The sequence below is a fragment of the Pantherophis guttatus genome, chromosome 6, assembly GCF_059756535.1.
Source record: "Pantherophis guttatus breed Tessera chromosome 6, ASM5975653v1, whole genome shotgun sequence".
NCBI lineage: Eukaryota > Metazoa > Chordata > Lepidosauria > Squamata > Colubridae > Pantherophis > Pantherophis guttatus.
This window is the reverse complement of record NC_142068.1, coordinates 103,191-128,053: the sequence shown is the minus strand read 5'-3', so window position 1 is coordinate 128,053 and position 24,863 is coordinate 103,191. Positions and strand designations below refer to the sequence as shown.

The 24,863-nt window shown below is 41.4% G+C and overlaps 1 protein-coding gene across 38 annotated transcripts in view; it reads left to right on the top strand.

Annotated features, from left to right (window-relative positions):
* Window positions 1-24,863, top strand: part of DLG1 (discs large MAGUK scaffold protein 1) — a 112,856-nt gene that overhangs the window by 32,932 nt on the left and 55,061 nt on the right. For 20 of the 38 annotated variants that reach the window (XM_034424602.3, XM_034424609.3, XM_034424606.3 and 17 more), the window contains 5 exons: window positions 13,255-13,305; window positions 14,072-14,196; window positions 17,696-17,865; window positions 18,414-18,550; window positions 22,763-22,907. In XM_034424602.3, coding sequence (XP_034280493.2) covers window positions 13,255-13,305; window positions 14,072-14,196; window positions 17,696-17,865; window positions 18,414-18,550; window positions 22,763-22,907 — 628 coding nt within the window. Of the gene's footprint in view, window positions 1-13,254; window positions 13,306-14,071; window positions 14,197-17,695; window positions 17,866-18,410; window positions 18,551-22,762; window positions 22,908-24,863 lie in introns of all 38 variants that reach the window. The other 18 variants (XM_087871974.1, XM_034424612.3, XM_087871969.1 and 15 more) reach the window with 1 other exon arrangement.

The following is a 24,863-nucleotide window of genomic DNA, read 5'->3' as shown; positions in this document are numbered from 1 at the left end:
TTTGGACAATTACTTCTGACAAGCCAGTCAAAACTATCAGAATATCTCGCTTCATCTTGTCATACTTTTCTTGAACCATCTCCTTAGTTTCCTGTTGAAATTTTTCAAACTTCTGGTCCATAACCTCATCTTGTTTCATCAGAGCCGCAATAATAAATTCCTTCAAGTCTCTAAAATCAATCTCCTGGCTCTGGCTCTGAGTCTGCAGGCTTAGAAACTGCTCTTGTGACTTATGAGTGGGGGAACCCCCCCTACAGCTTTGTTGACTGGCTTTGAAGCCATGTCTGCCACGCAGACAATCTCTTTTTTTTAAGAAGGAAGTCTTCTCTCCCTTTTCACCAGCACAGAAACCTCTCAGAATTAATCAAGTCTCTAAGGGAGAAGGAACATAAAGACACTTTGGGAAAAAAAACTTTTCCCTTCTCTTCTAGCCAGCGCTGTTGCTCTAGATACTTTGTAGCGTATTGAAACAGTCAGGCAAATCCACTTTCGCTTTCAGCTTTTTTCAAGCCACTAAAGCCGGACGCCATTTTAAACTTTCACTCTTTCTCTGTTCTTAAATTCACTCACAGGGCTATTATAAATACTTGCAGTTTTGAGTTCCAGATCCAGATTTCACCCTGTTTATTTTTAATAAATCTTTTGACTTTCGCTGTTTACGTTGGTCGCGTCATCTGGCTCTGCTACATGCAGAGTTCCCCCTGCGTCCGGAGCCACGGCGAGCTGGATAGGGAGCCTCATCCTGCTTCCTCCCCAGAAGCAAAAAGAAACAATCTGGGGACTTCACAGGGGGCTCTACTTGACCTCGCCAGCTCTCCTCACATTTCCTAAAAGAAACAGAGTTTTACGAGCCGCCTCTCAGCTGTGGAGGCGGCTCTTTACGGGCGGCGGGGCTGGCGGTCTTGCAAGACAGTCTAGCGACAACGGCGGCACCAACCGGAAGCCAGTGGTCCCACCATTTCTAACTGCAAATGTTTATAATAAGCAGCTGTCAAACCATCCGTCCCAGGAGCTTTACCCACTTTCAACTGCTTAATTGCAAACATAATCTCCTTGGAAGTTATTGGTTGATTTAAACCTTCCCTTTGCTCTTTTGTAATTGTAGGAATATCTATCAATATCTATACTTTGAATTTTATCACTAGCATACAACCTCGTATAAAATTCTAAAAATGCTTTTTTAATCATATTTTGCTGATAAACCTCTTTACCTTTATATTCTATTTTCTCTATGGTCCTTGACTTTTGTTTTTTCCTTAACAAATATGCTAACCATCTCCCTGGTTTATTAGCATTGCAAAAAGTATTATGTTTAGCATATTGCAAATTAGTTGCGACCTGATCTGCCATTAGCATATTAAATTGCCCTCGCAATAAGTTAATTGCCTCTTTTATTTTCTTGTCTGCTGGGTTCAATATCAAAGCTTGTTCTTTTTTTTTTAATTTCCTCTTCTAAGTCCTTCCTTTTTTTTCCTGTTTGCGTCTATGTTTATTATTCAAATATATCAAGATACCTCTCATATATGCTTTACTTGCATCCCAAACCATTTCCATAGATGTACCCTTATGCATATTTATAATGAAAAATTCTTTCATAAATTTTTTACATTCTTTTACATTTTCCTCATATCTAAACAGATTTTCATTTAACCTCCAAGACCTCTTAGATCCCATTCCATACTCTAATTCCATCCAAACTGGATTATGATCCGTTAAAACTCTTGGGCAGATCTTCGTCTTCTTCACCTTAGAAAAAAGATCATTTGTAATTAATATAAAATCAATCCTATTGATGTCTATCAGAAAAAAAGGTAAAGTCTTTTTCTTCGGGGTTTTTCTCTCGCCAGATATCTCTCAACTCCATATCATCCATCATTTCAAAAAATGATTTTGGCAATCTGGCACGCTTTGAAATATTCTACAAAAGCCCCTTCTTATCTTTTTTAGTGTCCAAAACTCCATTCCAATCACCCAGTAAAATACATGATTTATAATCCCATTGTAGTAACTTGGAATGTAAGAGCTTATAAAATTTTTCCTGTTGTTGGTTCGGTGCATAAACTCCAATTAAAAGTATTTTTTCTCCTTTTATTAAAAGTTCAATTGCTATAAATCTTCCTTGATCATCTGCTTCAATTAATTTGGCAATTAAGTCTTTTTTTAGGTATATAACTAGACCATTCTTCTTTTCGGGAGCAGATGCAACAAAATGTATACCTAACCTTGCATTTATTAAATATTTTTGATCTGTCATTCTAATGTGAGTCTCTTGTAGACAGATTACATCATTTTTAAACTGTTTCAAATAATGAAATATTTTTCTCCTCTTTTGTGGTGAATTTAGGCCATTAACATTCCAGGTCAAAAATCTAGTTGCCATTCTTGGGCCCCTGAAGCTTTTGGAGCATCTGCTGGAAGTCTCCATGCATTTTACTTTTTGGCCTTGTTCCTCCCACTGCTTCTGTTTTTGTAGTTTCTTGAATCATCTGGAGTTGCTGCACTTTTTTTTTTTTTTTTATTGTAAAAGTTTTACAATTACATTTTCACCCCATTTTCACCCCCCTAACCCACCCCAAACTCCCCAACCCACCCTCCCTAACCCCCCCTAACCCTCCCCTCCCCCCCGGACTTCCATAGAGTATACCCCATCATTGTCCCCTTTATATAAAAAAAAACCTTGAACTTTAAACCCCCCCATCCCCCATATCATTTTTCATCTTCACATAGTTCAAATATTTCTATCTTAATGTAATATAATACTATCAATAAAAAGCTATTTGATACTTCCTAGTTTGATATTTGTTCTGAACATAATCTATCCATTTTTTCCATTCACATTCATAAGTCTCTTGTGAGCGGTCTTTTAAATATGCTGAAATCTTCGCCATCTCAGCAAAACTGGCCATCTTCAAAATCCATTCTTGAACGGTAGGCAAAGCTTCATTTTTCCAATATTTACCTATCAACAATCTCGCTGCTGTAATCATATACAAAATCAACTTTGTTTCATCCACTGTAAAACCCTTAGCTATACCCAATAGAAACAATTGTGGAGAAAATTGAATTTTTTTCTTCAAAACATTCTGCATGACCCACCAAATTTTTATCCAAAAAGCCTTAACTTTCTTACAGGTCCACCAAATATGATAATATGTAGCATCTGTACAATCACACCTCCAACATTTTGGCTGAACATTAGGGTACATACACGACAGTTTCTTAGGGTCTAGATGCCATCTATAAAACATTTTGTAAAAATTTTCCCTCAAATTCTGCGACTGTGTAAATTTAACATTCTGGACCCAAATTTTTTCCCATGTTTCCAACATCACTGGTTCTTCAAAATTTTGTGCCCACTTAATCATACAGTCTTTAACTAATTCAGTTTCTGAGTCCCTTTCTAGCAAAACATTATAAAGCCTTTTGATATGCATTGGACCTTTCTCTCTTATATGTCTAACCAATTCTTCCTCATGCAACATAATACCAGTTTTTTGGTCCTCTTTCCATCTCAATTGTAATTGATTATATTGTAACCAAGTTAAATTAATCCCTTCGTCCAACAGTGTCTGCAAAGTCTTCAGCTGCCATCTGCCCGCATCTGTAAAAAGAACCTCTTTGTATAAAAACCCCCCGAGTGACATTATATTTGTATTCCACAAAGTATGACCAAGATCCAGCCATAGCGGTATTTTATAATCCCATTTGAGTCGGTGCTTCTTCCAAACTCTCATCAAAGAGTCTCTAAGTATATGACTTTTAAATACTTTATCAACTTTGTCATCATAAAATAAGTAAGCGTGCCATCCAAATTCAAGATCAAAACTTTCTGCATTCAATATTCCAGCCTTTTTACTTCCAAACCAATCACTTGTTAAGGTTAAAGCTGCTGCATCATAATATAGCTGTAGGTTTGGAAGTTTAAGACCTCCTCTTTCTGGAATATCTTGCATAATTTTCAATTTCACTCTCGGCTTCTTCTCGTTCCAGACAAACTTATTCACTCCAGATTGCCAAACTTTCAATTGTTTATCACTTTTAAGCACCGGAATCATTTGAAACAAAAAAAGAAATCTTGGCAAAATATTCATCTTAACTGCTGCTATTCTTCCAAGTAGAGACAGCTGCAGTTTTTTCCAAGTCTCCATATCTTTCTGCACCTCTCGCCACAACACCTCATAGTTATTTTGAAACAATTTCATGTTTGATTCTGCAACCTGAACTCCTAGATATTTTACCTTAGGTACAGTCTCAAAACCTGCCCTCCTTTCAAGCTCATGTTTGCGATCTTGTGTCATGTTTTTAACTATCATTTTAGTCTTTTTTGGATTCAATCTGAAACCTGAAACTTTACCATAATCTTGTATAATGTCCTTCATCAAGATTATTGATTCCATTGGTTGTGATAGGGTAACAACCAGATCATCTGCAAATGCCTTTATTCTGTAATCCTCTTGCCTAATCATTATACCTTTCAGGATATTAGAGTCCCGTATTGTATTTAGCAAGACTTCTAGTGTTAAAATAAATAAAAGTGGGGACAGCGGACATCCCTGTCTTGTTCCTTTTTCAATTTTGAACTCTGTTGTCAAACTTCCATTAATAATGATCTGTGCCTTTTGCTCTTGGTAAATTGCTGAAATCGCCTGTATAAATTGATCCCCAAAGTCCATCTTTTTTAAAGTCTTTAGTAGAAAATTCCAATCCACTCTATCAAAGGCCTTCTCTGCATCCAAAAAGACCAGCACTGCAGGAATCTGTTTATTCTTCTCAAGATATTCCAATAAATCTATTACTTGCCTTACATTGTCCTTCATGTGTCTGCCCTCGATAAATCCCGCTTGATCATCATGAATCACCTTTTGGATTACTGGCATCAACCTGTTGGCTAATACTTTTGCATAAATTTTATAGTCATTATTTAAAAGAGATATTGGTCTATAATTTTCCGGTTTTTTAGGACCTACTTGTTCTTTTGGTATCAAAGTAATATATGCTGATTTCTATGATGGGGGTATTTTACCCCTTTGTTGTATATTGCAAAATAAGTCTCTAAGTTGTTCCACCATTTCTGCTTGTAAAGTTTTATAATACACTGCAGTCAATCCATCTGTTCCAGGAGCTTTAGCTGTTTTCAATTGTTTAATTGCTGCAATTATTTCCTCAACTGTTATAGGGTAGTTCATTCTTTCTTTTTGTTGACTAGTAATTTTTGAGACTCTTTTCTCTTCTAGATATTTTTCTATAAATCCATTCTGTATATCATCTTTAGCATATAATTTAGTGTAGTAGTCTACAAAGACTTCTTTAATCAATTTTTGTTGAGAAATTTCTTTCCCTCCAATATCAATACTCTCAATAGTCCGTATACTCTGCTTCTTCCTTAAGGTGTAGGCCAACCATCTTCCCGGTTTATTAGCATTACAAAACGTATTATGCTTCGCATATTGTAAGTTTGTTGCAGCTTGCTCCGCCAAGAGCATTTGAAATTGATCTTTCAAAAGTTTTATAGCACCAGATATTCTTTCATCTGTTGGGTTTTTAATGAGTAGCTGTTCCTTATTCTTTATTTCTACTTCCAATTCGAGTCTTTTCTTTTGTCGATTCTGTTTGTGTTTAGAGTTCATATAAATGAGTGCCCCTCTCATATACGCTTTACTCGCATCCCATACAATTTCAATTGGGGTGCCCTTATTCAAGTTCATCTCAAAAAATTCTTTCATCTGTTTTTTAAGTTCTGTTATATTTTTTTCATATCTAAACAAATTTTCATTTAATCTCCATGACCTTCTCTCAGTTTTTCCCATCTCAATTTCTATCCATACAGAACTATGATCAGTTAAAGTTCTTGGAAATATCTTTGTTCTTTTTGTTTTAACAAGTAAATCATCTGATAGCAAGATAAAGTCAATCCTGGAAAAAGATCTATGTCTATCAGAGAAAAAAGTATAGTCCAATTCTTTTGGGTTATAAATTCTCCAGATATCTTTTAATTCCAGATCTTCTTTCATATCAAAAAAAGTCTGTGGTAGTCTGATCCTTACTTTCGCCAAACTCTTTTTATCTAGTTTAGAATCAATTACTCCATTCCAATCTCCCATTATTAAAATAGATCTATAATCCCATTGCAATATTTTATTATGTAAAGTCTTATAAAAATGATCCTGTTGTTGGTTCGGAGCATAAATTCCAATCAGAAGAATTTGGCCATTTGCTGTATGCAATTCAATTGCAATAAACCTACCACCTTCATCTGCTTCTATAATTTTAGCAGACAATCTTTTATTTACATAAATAACCACACCATTCTTTTTTTCCGAGTTTGAAGCTATAAAATGTGTTCCTAATTTAGAGTTTATCAGGTATTTGTGATCTTGAGTTCGAATATGAGTTTCTTGTAGACAAATTATGTCATTATTAAATTGTCTCAGATATGTAAATAACTTGTTCCTTTTTTGTGGTGAGTTTAATCCGTTAACATTCCAGCGTTGTATTAAGTCTTCTTTTTTTTTTATTGCAAAAGTTTTACAATTACATTTTTACCCCACTTTCCCCCCCAACCCACCCCTCACTCCCCAGCCTAACCCCCCAAACCCCCCTAACCCTCCCCCCCTGACTTCCTCAGAATATAATTCCATCAAAATCCCCTTTTTATAAAACTTGAACCCCTCAAACCCCCTTATAATTTTTTCTCTTCACAATTCATACATTTCTATTTTTATATAGTACTTTCAGTGAAAAGCTATTTGATACTTCCTAACTTGATATTTATTCTGCACATAATCTATCCATTTTTTCCATCCCCATACATAAGTCTCTTGTGAGCGGTCTTTTAAATATGCTGAAATCTTCGCCATCTCCGCAAAACTGGCCATCTTCAAAATCCATTCTTCAATAGTGGGTAGAGCTTCGTTTTTCCAATATTTACCTATCAATAATCTCGCTGCTGTTATCATGTACAATATCAACTTAGTTTCATCCAATGTAAAACCCTTTACTATACCCAATAGAAACAATTGTGGAGAAAATTGAATTTTTTTCTTCAACACATTCTGCATAACCCACCATATTTTTATCCAAAAAGCCTTAACTTTCTTGCAATTCCACCAAACATGGTAATATGTAGCATCTAAACAATCACATCTCCAACATTTTGGCTGAACATTGGGATACATACAGGATAATTTCTTGGGATCTAAATGCCATCTGTAAAACATTTTGTAGAAATTTTCCCTCAAATTCTGCGATTGTGTAAATTTAACATTCTGAACCCATATTTTCTCCCATGTTTCCAACATTACTGGTTCTGCAAAATTCTGTGCCCATTTAATCATACAATCTTTAACCAATTCAGTTTCTGAATCCCTTTCCAACAAAACATTATATAGCCTTTTAATATGCATTGGACCTTTCTCTTTTATATGTCTAACCAATTCTTCCTCATGCAACATAATACCAGTTTTTTGGTCCTCTTTCCATCTCAGTTGCAGTTGATTATATTGTAACCAAGTTAGATTAATCCCTTCATCCAACAGTGTCTCTAATGTCTTTAGTTGCCATCTGCCCGCATCTGTAAAAAGAACTTCTTTATATAAACCCCCACCCCCGAGTGACATTATATTTATATTCCACATGATATGACCAAGATCCAGCCATAGCGGTATTTTGTAATCCCATTTGAGTCGGTGCTTCTTCCAAACTCTCATCAAAGAATCTCTAAGTATATGGCTTTTAAATACTTTATCCACTTTGTTTTCATAAAATAAGTAAGCGTGCCAACCAAATTCAAGATCAAAGCTTTGATCGTGAGAAGCGGCTTGGAAACTCCAGAATCTGCAGGATTTGAAGGAGAGAGTAAGCAAGGCGCAGGTCGAGCCCCTGTGAGCCCCCAGAAGTTTGCTACTGGGGAGGAAACAGGCGCGGCTCCCTCCCAACTTGCGAAGACTCCGGACGGCGTGGGACGACTCTGCTTTCTGCAGAGCAAGCCGGCAGCAGCAAACACAAAAATCGATTGAAATTAACTTTATCAACTAGCGGAGAAAAAAAACCTGAACCCTGAAACCAAGAAACTGCAAGTATTTCCTTTTCTTTGTGACTTCCCGATCTGACTAAAAATTAGAGCGAGCGGGAAAAGATGGCGCCGCCCCAGCATTAACAAGTTAACAAGCTGAAAGGGAGAGTGATCTTTTAAAGCTACTCCAACAAGCTACATTGTTGCGCTGCTTGTAGCAAGCACAGGAGAAGAGAGGGAAAAAATCCTTTTTAAAACAAGCTGATCTCGCACAAGTCTAATTCTACTTCTAATCTGACTAAAACTGGGGGACTTTTTTAGAGGACTTTGTGGTGCTGGAAGAGGAAAAAGGATTTCCCTTTTTAGAAAATCTAACTTACGTGGCAAAATGGCTTCTAAAAAACAGGAAAGCAAGGCAGCAGGGGGGGGATCCCCCACACACAAGCCTGAAGAGCAGTTTGATTTTGAAAGTTTAAAAAAATTTATCACTCAGGCTTTGGATGATAATTTTCAAAAATCTCAACAGGAAATGGATGATAAATTTCAAAAATCTCAACAGGAAATCAAGCAGGAAATTAGTGAAATGAAAAACTTGGTGAAAGAGAATTATGACAAGGTGACTGATAAATTATCAAATGTGGTTTCTGGCCTGTCAGAAATTATTATTAAAGTGGATTCTAAATTGGAAGAATTTAAATCAGAAGTGAATGTTAAAATAAAGGATACTGATTTTAAAATTTCTGATGTGGATAATAAGATGCAGAGAGTTGAAAACGAAATCACGATGATGCAATTCCGGTCCATGGAATTTGCTATAAGAATTAGAGGTATTAAGGAGAATGATCGGCAAGATTTGAGACAGGTTTGTGCTGATGCCTTGGCTGTGCTGTTAAAAATCAATTCTGATGAGATTTTTTACAAAATAGACAAAATTTACAGAGTGAATTCGTGGGTGGCCAGACAAAGACAATTACCTAGAGATGTGGTGATATACTTCACAGATAGAAGAATGAGAAATGATATTCTGCAAAAATCTTTTCTTTCCTCTGTGCAAGTGGAGGGAACTCAAATTGGAATTTACAAAGAATTACCGCCAAAGATGTTGAAAGATAGAAAAGATTTTGGTTTTTTAGTAAAGGAATTAAACAAATTAGAGATTCCATTCCGGTGGGATGCCCCAACGGGTATAATCTTGAAGTACCATGGGGAAAGATATCGACTGAATACTGTTGAAAAGGCGGAACATTTTTACTATACTGTTTTTAAGGAGAGATCACCATCTCCATGCTCATCTACTGTATTGGAGATAAAGAAGAGTGATAAGGAGAAGCAACCCCAGCAAGAGTTGGAAGTGCAGCCTAAGCAGGTCGAATTAGATCCAACAGACGTGCAGGGTGCTGTAGGAGGTTTTCTGGAGGAGCCCCTGTTAGAATCTTCTCCAATTTTGACTACAAGAGATGTGGCCTTGGACCTAGCTCGTATGGCTGAAGCTAAAGACCAGCGAATAACTCGTGCAGTTTCTAAACAACTCAAAGAAAAACAATTGAAAGAAAGAGCTAAGGCACAACAACATAAAAAAGGAGCTAAGAGTACTACAGAACATAGTGAAGCCATGGGGAGAGCAAAGTCGATGGCCTCGGAAGACATCCGGCAATTCTGCTCGTCGCTTCAAAAAGGTATACATGATGGTTAAGTTTTTGTCTTGGAATGTGAATGGACTGAACTCACCACAGAAAAGGAAGAAAATATTTACATATTTGCAACAATTTAATAATGATATAATTTGTCTACAAGAAACTCATATTAGAACGCAAGATCAAAAATATTTGATAAATTCAAAATTAGGAACACATTTTATAGCTTCAAACTTGGAAAAAAAGAATGGCGTGGTTATTTATATAAATAAAAGACTATCAGCTAAAATTATAGAAGCGGATGAAGGTGGTAGGTTTGTAGCAATTGAACTGTATACTGTACATGGCCAAATTCTTGTGATTGGAATTTATGCTCCTAACCAACAACAGGATCACTTTTATAAAATTTTGCATACTAAAATACTGCAATGGGATTATAGATCTATTTTGATTATGGGAGACTGGAATGGAGTAATTGATTCTAAACTAGATAAAAAAAGTCTGGCGAAGTCAAGGATTAGACTACCACAAACTTTTTTTGATATGAAAGAAGATTTGGAATTAAAAGATGTCTGGAGAATATATAATTCAAAAGATTTGGACTATACTTTTTTTTCTGATAGACATAGATCCTTTTCAAGGATTGATTTTATTTTATTATCAAATGATTTACTTGTTAAAACAAAAAGAACTAAAATCTTTCCAAGAACTCTATCTGATCATAGCCCAGTATGGATAGAAATTGAGACTGGAAAAATTGAGAGAAGATCATGGAGATTAAATGAAAATTTGTTTAGATATGAAAAAAATATAATAGAACTTAAGAAGCAGATGAAAGAATTTTTTGAAATTAATTTGAACAAGGGTACCCCTATTGAAATTGTGTGGGATGAGAGTAAAGCATATATGAGAGGGGTATTCATTCACATGAACTCTAAACATAAATTGAACAGACAAAAGAAAAGATCCGAAATTGAAGCAGAAATAAAGAAAAAAGAACAGTTACTTATCAAAAATCCAACAGATGAAAGAATACGTGGTGCTATAAAACTTTTGAAAGATCAATTCCAAATGCTTATGGCGGATCAAGTTGCAACAAATTTACAATATGCAAAGCATAATACATTTTGTAATGCCAATAAACCGGGCAAATGGCTGGCCTGTACATTAAGGAAGAAGCAGAGTATGCGGACTATCGACTGTATTGATATTGGAGGGAAAGAAATTTATCAACAAAAATTAATTAAAGAAGTTTTTGTAGATTATTATACTAAACTATATGCTAAAGATGACATACAGAATGGACTTATAGAAAAATATTTAGAAAATAAAAGAGTTACAAAAGTTACTAACCAACAAAAGGAAAGAATGAATTACCCTATAACAGTTGAGGAGATAATTGCAGCAATTAAACAACTGAAAACAGCCAAAGCTCCGGGAACGGATGGCTTGACTGCAGTGTATTATAAAACTTTGCAAGCAGAAATGGTGGAACAACTTAGAGACTTATTTTGTAACATACAACAAGGGGATAAAATACCCTCATCATGGAAAACAGCTTTTATTTCTTTGATACCAAAAGAGCAAGCAGGTCCTAAAAAACCGGAGAACTATAGACCAATATCTCTTCTGAATAATGATTATAAAATTTATGCAAAAGTACTAGCCAACAGGTTGATCCCAGTAATTCAAGAGTATTAAGTCTTCTTGAGTAATCAAAGCTCCCCCTTGAGCCTGTGCCAACAATTCTTCCTTCTCCCCCTTTCTTGCCCCCTTTTCTGCTTCCATCTTCCTTCTAGCTTCTGGGGACTGTGGGCGTCCAGCCTTTAGTACATTGGTGTAGAAATCTCTTGCCTTCCACACTGAGTTAAGACGATGTCTTTCTCCTGAATAATTCACCACTAGTCCAGCTGGAACCTCCCATCTGTACTGTATCTGACGGTTTCTCAGTTCTTCAACCAGAAGCCATAATCCCTTCTGGCTCTCAACATTTTGGGGGGGATTTCTTTCAGTATTAAAACCTCCTGCCCCTGCACTTGAAGTTTATTCTTAAAAGTGACTTGTAAGATTTCATTGCGTATTCTCCTTGTTGTAAAATAAACTACAATGTCTCTTGGTAGATGTTTCTGTCTGGCAACCCATGAATTGACACGGTAAATTTTGTCAATTTGCCATTCAAGATTTGCTTTTTGGTCTCCCATTATCTGTGCAAATGCTTCTGAAAAAATCTCTCTCAAATTCTCTTGCTTATTTTCTTTGAGGCCTCTTATTCTCAAAGCAAATTCCATATCTCTATATTGTATCATTATCACATCGGCCTCTGCTCTTTCCATCTTATTCTGGACCTCCCCCATTTTATTTTCCAGGTTCTCATTAGACTGCTTAATTTCTTCCACTTTTTCATCTATTGCTTCAATATGGCCTGCCAGACCTTGTACTGCCATGATAATATCTTCTCTAATTTCTTGATTTCGTTTTTGAATAATCTCTTTAATTTGTACTATCTCCTCAGCAACATCTCAAATTTTATCCTCAAACATTGAAGCAATCTTTTTTTCTGTAACAGCGGCTTGTATTTTAAGGCTTCCTGCAACATTTCAAATGTTAATATTGGTGGTTCCGTTGGAACTGAGAGAGATTGCAATTTGGATGTTTGAGCTGGCGAGGTCCCAGCACTTTTAGTGACAATAGTCTTTACTTGTTTTGAAGCCATGTTTAGTTTCCAATTTAAATTTATTTAGCAGCCAGAACAACAAATCCACCAAATCCAAAAATTCCCAGTCTTTAAATAATATCAATCCTTTTTTTAAAAAATCACTGCTGTAGTCTTTTTAGTCTTTAATCTTTTTTTTTTTGAAGCAAAAATCTCTAATTTTGAACAGGGGCTACCAACGCTAAATGAAACTTTCCTCTTTAACTTTCGCTTTCACGCCCCATTAAAGCTCAATCGCCATCTTGGTTTCACTTTCTCCCCTTAATGAGTCAGAAGGAAGTAATACACATTTGGAGTTAAAGTTCAGTACTTGCAAATCTGATCTCTCCTGAGTTTGTTCAGCCTGCTCCCGAATGATGCTTATTCCAAGCGTTGTTTGCAGGGGTGGTTGCGGCGGCGTCTTCTGCTTAAAGCAGAAACATCCCGGATCCAGAGCTCTGTCGGGCTTCCAGGGAGCTCTCACCCTTCAAGCCCCAGAATTGTTCCTGGGGCTTCTTGGGGAGCTCTACCTGCACCCGTCTGCTCTCTTCCTCCCCTTTTCCCGGGGAGAAAGTTTCCAAGCCGCTAGACAGCTGATTTTCGCTGTTCTAGTGGCTTTACGAGATCGCGGGGCTGGCGCTCACAAAAGGAGCGTCTTCAGCGCCTGTGGTGCCACCGGAAGTCCCTTTGTTTTCTATTTTCTGTAGCAAATCTGGGGCCATCCAAAAGCTGGGGGCTGTGAACTGGGGCGATGGGGTGCGGAAGGTACTCCTGGGGGGCAGGGAGAGCCTTTCACAGGCTGGAGTCAGTCCTCTAGCCACAACACTATGCTGAAGAGCTGCTGTGCCTCTAAATCCTTGGCCAGAGGGGGTGTTGTCGGTAACCTCACCCTTTGCATGTTTTGTGTGTTCCTTTAGGTCAACGGCACCGACGCGGAGTATGAATATGAAGAAATCACGCTGGAAAGGGTAAATATCTGCTCTTTAATCCATTGAGTGAATTCATTCATTCTGCTGTAAGTTAGAATTCAGCAGGCCCGGGCAGGGAGGAAATGCCTCCTTCCCCCGTTTCTCCTTCTCAGTGGCTCCTGCTGGTCTTCCCCACTCAGTGGTGCTCAGTGCTCCATTCTGCTGGTTCCATGCTCAGGTTTTCTGCCTTCCTTAACCTAGTTAATCTGGGCATTCCAAAGCTAGAATGGGATCTTTGATTACCTATTGGCATAGGTTAGCTGGCTGTCAACCAGCTCCTCTTGAATGGTCGGTTCAAACCAGCCTGCAGGATTTGATTGCCAAGGGAAGCTGTGCTCCCCATTTCCTGGCTGGCAAATCCAACCTGCCCCCCATCTTTTTAAGCAACATCCCCAGGGTTATATCAACCGAGGTTGGAGCAACCCGAGGTTGGAGCAACACCTTTCCAGCCCCATTTCCCCAGGTTCAGCCTACCCAGCCATGCGCTTGTGAGTTCCTGGGGGGGGGGGGGGATCTTTAGGCCTCTTTCTTGATGAGAAGGCAGGCAGTGGGGGGTTTTCCATGTTGAGGCAGAACCAGCAGGGCAAGACTGGTGTGGGTGCCAGTTCTCTTGCCAGCTGAGGGGGGCTCCTGAGGTGCGTGGTTTCTCACGGGATCAGGGCCTTCCTTCTGCCCTTCCCTCAGACCCTCCCGGGCCTTCTCACTTCAGGATGAGCCCTCGGTCACCCAGGTGCTCCAGGGCAGTAACCGTGGGCTGCTTTTTCAGGGCAATTCTGGGCTGGGATTTAGCATCGCAGGAGGCACGGACAACCCTCATGTGGAGGACGACTCCGGTGTGTTCATTACGAAGATCATCCCAGGAGGGGCGGCTGCCCAAGACGGGAGGCTGCGGTAGGTCACCCACCTCCCCCTCCCCCCAGGCCATTGCTGTCAGGTGTGCAGAACCTACAAGCTATAGCTGGGGGTGGGGTGGGGGCTCTGCCTACCTCAGTTGCATCTTGATTGCCATTCGTCTCTGACGGGTTGCGTTCATACAACGTATTAAACCTGGTTAGTGAATTAACCCCCATTTTTCTGGATTTGCCCAGTAATTACGCTGCTGTGTTCACCCAGCATCGTAGAGGGTATCAGTGGGAGCGTAGACATTAAAATCCCTAGACCAAATCAAGGGGGAGGAGGGTAGGATATCCAGTTTGGTTTTGGAAACCTGCAGTTCTTCTAGCCAGACTATCCCACGGCTTCACGGCTGTTATTGTTAGGAAGTTCTTAGCTGCTTGAGACCTTTTCTAGAAATCAAATCCATTGGTCCTTGACCTACTGCTGTCGGTTTCAGGGGAACAGTTCCACCCTCATTTCACACAGGGCTACTGTCACCTCTCTCCCTAGCCTTCTTTGTGACAAGCTCATCTGCGCAGAAACGCAGTGGCTTCCGTTGTTCTGCGTAAGGAGTCTGGGAACCCTCCCAGACGCTCTCCTCTGAGCCTGCTCTGGTTTCTTCGCCTTTCCCAGCACGAAGCCGAGGACCCCAGGCACCCCCTGAGCAGCCACAGAGCTCTCTGGAAGTCTGGATGCAGTTCTCCTATTAATGCAGCCCCTACCCAGTTAAAACGCCTGCCTTGAATTGACCTCAGGGCGATTGTTCTCTAGCCAGTTTTCCTAGCTTGGTGTCATTTGCAGGCCTGGTAAGCCTCCTTTCTGTCCCTTTTCTGACAATGTTGGGTAGCCCTTGGCTGAAGAGCGAGCCCGTAGTACCCCCCACCCCCAAGAATGGAGACGAACCAACTGTATGTGGTAACCTGCTTGCAAAAAGAAAGCAGTTTTGCTAGCCCTTGTGTATCTGTCTTGGGTGGGGGAGACGGGGGGCAGCTAAGTTTTCCAACTCAAGAAGCCAGAAATCTTCCCATTGGAAGTACAAAATTAATTCTTCACAAGAATCTTTTTCCACTGCCCATCCTGATTCCATCCTAGGAAAACTTTTTCTACATAAAATAGTACAACCGAGTAGAAAAGTGGATGGGGAGGAGATAATGTATATTCAGAACGAATACAGAAATCACCTGATAAAGAGGGTACGCAATGTGTCAACTTCTTTTATGGATTATTTTTCCCCATGCAATGCAGTTGTCACTGGACTAAACCTGCCTTGCTGTTCTCATTTTATTTTCTTTATTTCTGGAAAAGGGAAGCTGCACTAGAGTTCTCTAGCAAAAAGGATTCAGGCTCTGGAGCCTGGCTCCCTTTGAAAGGCTGTCTTAGTGGCTGTTTGGAACCGACGTTATTAGGTTTTTCAGTTATCTTGATTATTCGGGGAAAAAGGCACGGGGAGGGCAGGCTAAGAGCGGTAGGCGAAGGCTCCAAGAAAAGAGGTTGAGCTCAGAGGGGCTTCTCCCCTTTGCCAGCTGTGGGTAGTGGAAGGAATTTCCTTTGCTGGGCCTTTCACTGAGCAGCAGGTTGGATTTGAGGACCTTCCCAATTCTTTGATTCTTTGCAAAAGGGACACCAAACTTGATGGCCCTTCAGAGACTCACAGCGCTCGGCAGTAGTTTCTGTAGGGCGGGCTTATCCCTTGACCAGGTTGGCTGGGCTCAAGCGCGTCTATGCAAGCACAACCCCCCCCCCAATTCAGTTTATCCAGTTACTGTGGGCTGGGGAGGTTGTACGCAAAGAATTCCTCTCCCGGGGTCCTGGGGATTGAGTGGGTGTCGTGAAGCCAATGCCAGATTACCATGGGGAGGGGGTTCATTTGGGAAGGACCTTGGCGAGATTGTGATGGGAGGGATGTGATCGTAGCTTCGTTGAGTGCCGGGGAAGAAGCGTTTTGCGCGGCCCCTCTTTCCGCTGCAGCAGGTCACAGAGGAGCGGTTGGGTATCTCCTCTGTCAAGCCCCTAGGGAACCCATCAGCAAACAAACACACGGGAAACCGTGTCAGTGCAAGATAATAAGTTTATTGTGCATTTTGTGATTTACAGAAATGGTACAATGAAGCAGGTGGGATGAAAGTATGGCAGTTTTTCATGAGAGCCGAATTTGGCGGGCAGGGGTCCTTCTAGGCTCCTGACTGAGGGGCTGGGGTCTGCCATGGTTGCCAGGGTCTTTGCACAGCTTCATGTGGTGAGGTCTAGAACAGGGGTGTCGAACTCAAGGATCTGGCCCGCAGGGTGCTTAGTTCTGGCCCGTGGGGCCACCTTGGAAACAGTGAAAGGACCGGCCCGCAGTGCATCTGCCAGCGAAAACGAAGCTTGGGAGGGTTGCACGTGGCCTCCCCAAGCTCCATTTTCGCTGGCAGAGGGTTGCAGGAGGCTGGAAATGGAACTTGGGAGACCATTTTCACTGGCAGAGCACTTGGGCCACCACAGGCGCCCCAACCCGAGTGATGTTAAACTGGGCACACCTACCCTGGCCCCCCGAAGTCAAACACAACCCGGATGTGGCCCTCAATGAAAATCGAGTTTGACACCCCTAGTCTAGAACAACTCGCTGTGGCCAACTCACTGCGGGACAATGCAACACTGTGTTGATCTTTTCATCCAGTTACATTTATTATTGCTGCCATATATTTCAAGAAATGTCTCATAGTGAAATGAGGCAGTATTCGCATGTGAAGGAGATCTTAAAAGTTATTTAGTCCATACTGATGGCCAAAGGAAGCGCCCTGCTATGGGCATTAGGCGGGCATTCAGCTTGATTTATTAATTTTCATAAACATCTGTCACCTTTATCTGGTTTTTAAATTTTTGTATTTATGTATTTTATTGTTGGCTGTTCACCGCCCTGAGTCCTTCGGGAGTAGGGCGGTATACAAATCAAATAAACCATAAACCAATAAACCAAACCTCTTTTGGTTGCTCAGAAATGTGCTCCAATTTCAGGCCATCCTCAGGTTCTTCCTTGAGATTTGCTGGAGTCTCTTGGTAATTTGAAAAGCTCCGGTGGCAGCCCCATTGCTTGAGCAGCTTCCTCCAAGTGCTTTGGCCATTCCTGGCTGAGCTTCCCTGCATTGTGGCTGTCCTTTGTTCCTTGTCTTCCCTCTTCCCCACTGATTGGGGGTGGGGGAAAGCCCCCAAAGGGGAGACAATGGAGAAAGGAAGCAGGCAGCCCTAGAAGAGCAGGGAGGAAAGATGAGGGCAGTCCTGGGAGAACGCAGACAGAGGTCACACCAGCTGGACCAGGGAGGGAGTCTGGCTGCATGTACGGCAAGCAGCTCGGGCAGTCTTCCTCCAAAGAAAGAGGGCGAAGGTGGGGTTGTTGTGTTCCTCAGAGTGCTGCTTTGCTCCGTGTTTGATCTGCCTCCAGTCAGTCAGAGCATTCAGATCTGTGCCTGGGAGATCTGTTTTCGCTCACATGCGTGCACAAGCCGAATGTTGGAAACCTCCCCTCTCCCCAACGCAGGGTGAATGACTGCATTTTGCGTGTGAACGAGGTAGACGTCCGCGATGTGACCCACGGCAAAGCTGTGGAAGCCTTGAAGGAGGCGGGCTCCATGGTCCGTCTGTCCGTCAAGAGGAGGAGGCAAACCACGGAAAGAATGGTGGATATAAAGCTGGTGAAAGGGCCCAAAGGTTTGTCAGCAGCTCTGGGTGATCCCCCTCCCCAGCAAAGAGGGTCTCCTCTTCCCCGCCCTGCAGAAAATGCCCTTTCCTGGAGGTGGAAGGGCATCCGGGCTGAGTCCCAACTTTGCCAGCGTCTCCGCCTGAGCGTGAACAGAGCCTGGTTTAGCTCAACAGACAGAGGCACTGTAATTTAACACCAGCTGTCTGCAATTAAAGTAAGATCGAATCTCTCCAAGGCTCAAGGTTGACTCAGCCTTCCATCCTTTCTAAGGTAGGTAAATTGAGGACCCAGTTTGTGGGGGCAATAAGCTGACTTTGTATAAAATATACAAAAGGATGAAGGCTATTGCTTAACGCACTGTAAGCCGCCCTGAGTCTCCGGAGAAGGGCGGCATATAAATAAAAAAAAAAAAAAAAAAAACCAAGGCAGAACTGTTGGGATCCACTCTGGAGTGACCCTTGGAGAGCCTCTCAGCGGATTCCCTTCTGTCCCAGGGAGGATCCTGGGCCGCATGGTTTGTGGGTTGATTCTGATGGCCTTCATTCTCCTGAAGCAGGTCTTGGGTTCAGCATCGCTGGGGGTGTCGGCAACCAGCACATCCCTGGAGACAACAGCATCTACGTCACTAAAATTATTGAAGGTGGAGCTGCACATAAGGACGGACGGCTCCAGATCGGAGACAAGTTGATGGCTGTGAGTTTAAATTTGTTCTGGCTTTTTTCATTCTTCCTTTGGGCAGTTCTGTCCTCTTTTAGCTTTGCTAGGGCACTCTGGGGCCCGTCTGACAACACCAGAAGAGTCTCAGGCTGAGGTGAAGGTTTGGAGGTGAGTTGGCCTTCGGTTCCTCTTAGAGAAAGCTGGGATGCCATATGGTCTCACTGGTGTTCCTAGAGCAGGAAGGAGTCTGAACAGGTTTTATAAGAAAGAAAATTGGCTTTGCATATCTCGTTGGAAGTCACCCAGAGCCACTTTGCAGGGGAGAGGGGTGGCATAAAAATTTAATAAATAAGTAAAACAATAAATAAAACCAGTATTAGAACTGGGCCATACGAATTATATAAGTCTGGAATTTATGAGGTCAGCCACAGTTATTTGTAATTCTTGAAGCTTTGAGATCTGAACTCCTGAAATATGTTGAGCCGGATGAAACCCACCGCTGGGCTTTGGTCTTTGCAGTGACCCTCAGAACAGGCCTCTTGCCTGGCAGTTGCCCTTTAGGGAAGGCCAGATGGGCTCCCAACCACCCCCTGCCTTTCGCCAGCTCTGAAGATGCGGCTGCGTTCCTGGGCAAGGGCAGTTGGAGCGTCAGCATGTTTATCTCAGCTGCTGGATATGCATGTTGTTGTTAGCCCAGAGTCACTATGATGAAACAGGGGGCCACGTAAATGGAATAAAAAACTAAGTTGTCATTACGTTGACTTATTTGCCTCCTCTCAGGAAAGTTCTATGAAGGAGCTCAAAACCCTATCAAGGCAGCTTCAAAAAGACTAAAAGCACCATTGGCATAAAGTGAAAAGCCAAGTGCGAACCGCAGAACCGGAGTCCGCCAAATCCCAAAACGTTTCCACAGGCTGAGAAACCATCTGGCACCCTAGAGGGATCTTACCACGTGACCCCCTTGCACTTGGAGAGTGATATTCCTGTTAACATTTACAGGCTGTCATAAAAGGCTGTTTCGTTTGCATGGCTGATTTTAAGTGGGTGCCCATGTCCTCTTAAGACAAGGCCGGTTGGAATACCAAGTAGCGTGGGTCAAAAGGACCCCCAGCCAATAACCAAGGCCTCCCAAGTTAATGCCAAATCCAGAACCCCCAAATTCCATGTTTCACCCTTGCAAGAGTGCACTCCCTCTGCCTTGCCTCCTTCCTCTGTTCCTGAATCCCCCCCCCCCACACCTCCATTTGAGGACTTGGAAGCCCCCCCTCCCTTCCCGCCCGGCACAATCCATTCTAGATGAGGGACAGAGCAGAGAGTCATCAGCCTATTGATGCTATTTCAGCTCCGTTGTCTATATAGTTTTCTCCGATGGTTTCATAGAATTTTAGGATTAAGACGGATTTTTTAGGCCGTTGAGTCTAACCCCTTGCGCTCATACACAAATCTATATGCTGATCGCCTGTCCTTCCCTTCTCATCGCTGCTTCAAATTTGATATCTAGCTCTAGGCTTGAGATGAATGTGATCAAGACAAAATAAAGTGGAATAATTACTTTTGGAAATCATGCCTCTATTTTTGCATTCTAAATTTGCATTTGCCTTTCCAGCAGTTTCATCACACAGCTGACTCACACTCAGTTCTCAGGCAACTGCTGTGTACCAACAATTTTTTCACAAATATTGTTGCCAAAGCTGCATCCTGTATTTATGGATTTGATTTTGCTTGCTGGGAAACTTTGCATTGGTCTCTTACACCCACTTCTCTGCGCAAGAACTATGTTGCTGGGCCAGGTCAGGGCCCATTTTATTCCAGATGACGTAGGTTTCTCAGCCAGGAGCCAGAGACGTACCCCTCCCCCACCTTTCCTCTGCAAGGGGTGTCTGGAGGCCTCCGGCTCCCGGTAACAGTGAACCCTCAAAATCATGGCATTCGATAGAGCCTTTGGAGTGCCCTTTTCAAGCCACCCAAGTTAGTCACTATCACTGTGTCTTTTGCATTGTATTTAAAGGTAGACCTCACTTATTGACCCCTTGTTCAATGACCAAAGTTACAATAATGCTGGGAAAAAAATGACTTTATGGCCAATTTACATCCATTTGCGACATTCAAGCATCCCTCAGTCACATGGTCATTGTTATAGTGAGTATGCATTGTCTTGTGCCTGACTTGTGTTGTTTTTATTCTCCCCCCATTGCAAACCAGAGATCGGAGAGGAAGGGATTGCAAGAGAGTAACTTTTTGATCTTCTACACGTTAAGAGCAATATAATTACACTGGCAGCCTGAGGCTACATACTATGGGCACATGATACACACAGTTTACATTGCTATCTTGAAATCTCTTCCTGTCCAATCTTTGCTCTGTGACCGGGGGTGGGGGGGGAGAAAAAAAGCAAGCGGTTTCTGTAGGCAGTTTCTCCTTTGCCTGATCCTTTGCTAATACCAGCATGATCATGTTGTTTTTGATGTGTAGACTCTTGAAATCCCTTCCTCTCTGATCTTGCTTTGCAGAGGGAGAAGGGTCTAGGATAACTCACCATGGCCAACTTGCCGCTGGACAAGAGTTACACTAATATTGAAGAAATGGTGGAATAGAATCTTTAAAGAAAGGATGCCAAAAGAGGGACAAATGAAATGTGAATGACAAAAATTTAAATAATGTTTTATTTATTTTAAATAATTAAATTGAATTGTTGAATTGTCCCATGGCGAGTTATCCTGCGGAAAGTTGGCTGTGGTGAGTTGGCCGCTGTGAATTGACCATGGCAAGATGGCTGTGGGGAGTTGGCTATGGCAAGTTGTCCCATTTTAGTGGGAGCAGACGGGTCAGGCAAAGGAGAAATGGTGTACTAAGATTGCTTGCTTCACCCTCTCCACCCACAGAGTAGAGAGATTGAAGGAATTTCATGGGAGTAAGTTGTTTGTGTAATGTCATCCCCCCACTTGCTGGTGCAATTGTGCTGTGTTTGAAGTATACAAGACAGCAAGACATCAATTCCAAAGGGCAGAGGAGTCTTTGGAAAGCAGACAAAAGCTGAATGTGTGAAACGGAAGAGTCTTGTGTCTCCAAATGTGGCTGTGTGTGTAAATTTTTTTGTAAAGAATTTTGATTGTAATAGTAAAATTTAATACAAACTAAATTTAAAAGAGAATAGAGACAAGGAGTAAGGTGCAAGGAGACAAGGAGTAAGGTGCAAGGAAGAAGAAAAAGAAAAGAATATAATAAAAAAATACATAAAGAAGTGACTTCATTCCAAGAAGTATAAATAAATTCATTTAACTCTTCATCTCCTATAAATTTACAAATATTTATTTCTTCATCCCATATGCCATTTCTTATCTATAAGCAAATCCATGAAACGTTTTTTTCCAGTCTTGGTGTCAACAGAAAGTCTATAAAGGTAGCAAGAGATAATAACATATGTTGTTTTAACTTTGATCAAATAAACCAATTTTATATTTCTTCATTTTATTGCTTTCCTTCATATCCTTCAAAAATTGTCATAGGATTTGATTTCACTTCACCGTGTTCTCATTACACACACTTTTTCAAGACTTTAATAAGCCTCTCTTGTAAATCCAATAGGAAAAAAATTAGCTAGGTCACTCTCCTGTTTTGTCTGAGCGGCTGTGAGTTCGATCCTAGATAGTGGCAGATTTTTCTTTCTTTGGGTGCAAAGAGAAAATACTTGCTGTGAGCTCTGTAGGTGTCAGGAAGGGCATCCGGTCAGTAAACTCTCAGCTCCATTCAGTTGCCACAACTCCACCCCGATGCAAGGGATTACAGGGTCATTAAAAGAAATAAACTTTCTTGGTTTGTTGTTTGTTTTTCTCTTTAAAATTTTAAAGCATCAGCCAGTTTCTTTTGTAGACCCAGTGAAATATCCTTTTCTAAATTATTCTCTTGGACTCTCAATTATAAATCCCCTTTTGATACCATTTCTATCTTGTCAGATATAACTTATTCTACTGTTGACATTACGTCAATAGCATCTTTTGGGCACAGTCTGTTCATAGAAATGGACATCACTACTGATATTGTTGATATTGTGGCTGTTTCTGATTCCATTCTTCAAAAGTCGTCTTCTATATTTTTATTCTCATAATGTTTTGCATCAGTCATAGCAGCAGACTTTCTGCTTGTGCCAATGTGGTTCCTTGTCTTGTGATACAGAACAGCACCGGTGATTCTCAGAGAAGATCTGTTTTCTTCCAGGGATAAGTTCCTTTTGCATCTTCCCTCTTCCAGGTGAACCATGTTTGCTTAGAAGAAGTGACCCACGAAGAAGCAGTGGCTGCTTTAAAGAACACGTCTGATTTTGTCTATCTGAAACTTGCAAAGCCCAGCAGCATGTTCATAAATGATGCTTATGCACCTCCTGAGATCACTGGCTGTAAGTTTGAATTTGAGATGGCTGTTTTTTATTAGAAAAGAATTAGCTAAAAGCATCTTTTCTCTCCTTGTCCTTTGTTGACATTTTGTTATGTGTGCCAACAATTTTCTGTTTTGAACATTTTATTAGATTATAGAATAAAATACAAAAATACAAAAGCAAATAGGAAGACACAGTGGGGAGAGGAGGAGGGGAAAGAAACAGTGAGGGGGAGGGGAAAGAAAAAAAAGCTTTGACTTCCAACTCCCTCTGTTGCAATAGAATAAAGCATTAACATCGAACCACTCAACTTTTTACTTTTCCGTAATAATATAAAGTAGCCATTTCTATAACTCTGTGCCAACAATTTTCATGTAAGAATAAATAGCATTTTTATTTCTGTTGCCCCAGTGTCTAGCAAAACCATACATAATGTTGCTAAGATACAGTAATTGAAGAGAAAGGAGGGAAAAGATCTTTGCATGGGTTCTTGAGCCAAAGGATGGCAAACAGATGGAGAATGATTCTGGCCACTTTTGCAAACCTCTAGGAAAATCTGCAGGTGCAGGAAGGGAAGATTGGCTGGATAGAAGTGCATCCTTACGAAGGGTGGGAGATGTCCTTAACTCTCAAAATGGCATAATTATGACTTTTAATCCAGAAATTTTCTGAGATTTACATATTCATTGGCATCCTTCAATCTCAAGAGACTATGGTATCGTGCTCTGGAAAGAGGTCCTAAAACAGCATCTGGTGTGACTAAAAAGGCCGATTCGAGAATGGCCATCCCTTCCACACTGAGGGCAGATACATTCCGTCCCCTGCCCAGCCCCCAGATTTCGCTGGTTCTGGGACTGCCTCTTTGCCTCAGCCTGCCGAACAAGTGTCTCTTCGAATTGGAGAAGGCCATGCTGCGTCTTTAGCCTCCAAGCTGAACGATTGGAGGTCAAGTTTTCCCAGTTGTTAATGTCCATTCCCAGCGCCTTTAGGTCCCTCTTGCAGATATCCTTATATCACAGCTGTGGTCTCCCTCTGAGGCGCTTTCCCCTCAGGGAAAGAGATTTAAATAATTTGTTTAACATAATTCAAAACCTTCCCCATTCCTAAGGGCTCTGAGTGATCAACAACAGAGAATAAAAATTACATAACAAAAATTAGTGCGGAGGCCACGTTCAGTTTAGGGCCCTCTCTAAACATGAACAGTCCTTCCCCCCACTTCTGACGGGATGGTCCCGCTGTGCGTCTGTGCTGCGGGAGGTCTTCGAGGTCACAATCGGGACTTTGAATTGCGCCTGGATTCCTATTGGTGACCACTAGGTATGGGTCACTAGTATGGGTAGTCCTCACTTACTGACTTCAGTGACGGTTTGAAGTTACAACAGTGCTAAATATAGCAGATTTATGGCCAGCCCTTGAAGTCGTGGCTGTTGCAGCTTCCCTGCAGTCACATCATAGAAATTTGGGCACTTGGCAACCAATGTGCACCTTCACAATAGTCACAATCCTGCCCCACCGTGATTGCCATTTGTGGCCTTTAAGCCACCTTCCGACAAGCAAAGTCAATGAAGAGCCTGGCATGAAGTTGCAAGTCGCAGTCATGTGACATTCTGCTTAATGACCATGAGTAGTTCATTTAAGGACTGCAGCTGTAACTGCCGTCGTAAGTTGGGTGCTGTTGAGCGATTTTTCCATTTACAACCACATTGCTTAATGAGAGTTGCCAGTTCTAGTCATAGTCAGAAAGTGAGGACTACCTGGAACTTTAAAATTGGTGTTGTTTTCTACTGATGAGATTGCGCCAGCTGTAATTCTGGGGTCATTCTCAAAGGCAGCCCCATGTAAAACTCATAACATTAATCGAGTGGTGGTCGAGACGTGAGTTAACATTGCAGTTACTTCCCTTTGGTGTTTTTTTCTTTTTCCTCTTCCATCCATGAGCTCCTTGAACCCGTGGCCTGGTCCTCAGAGCACTTTCTG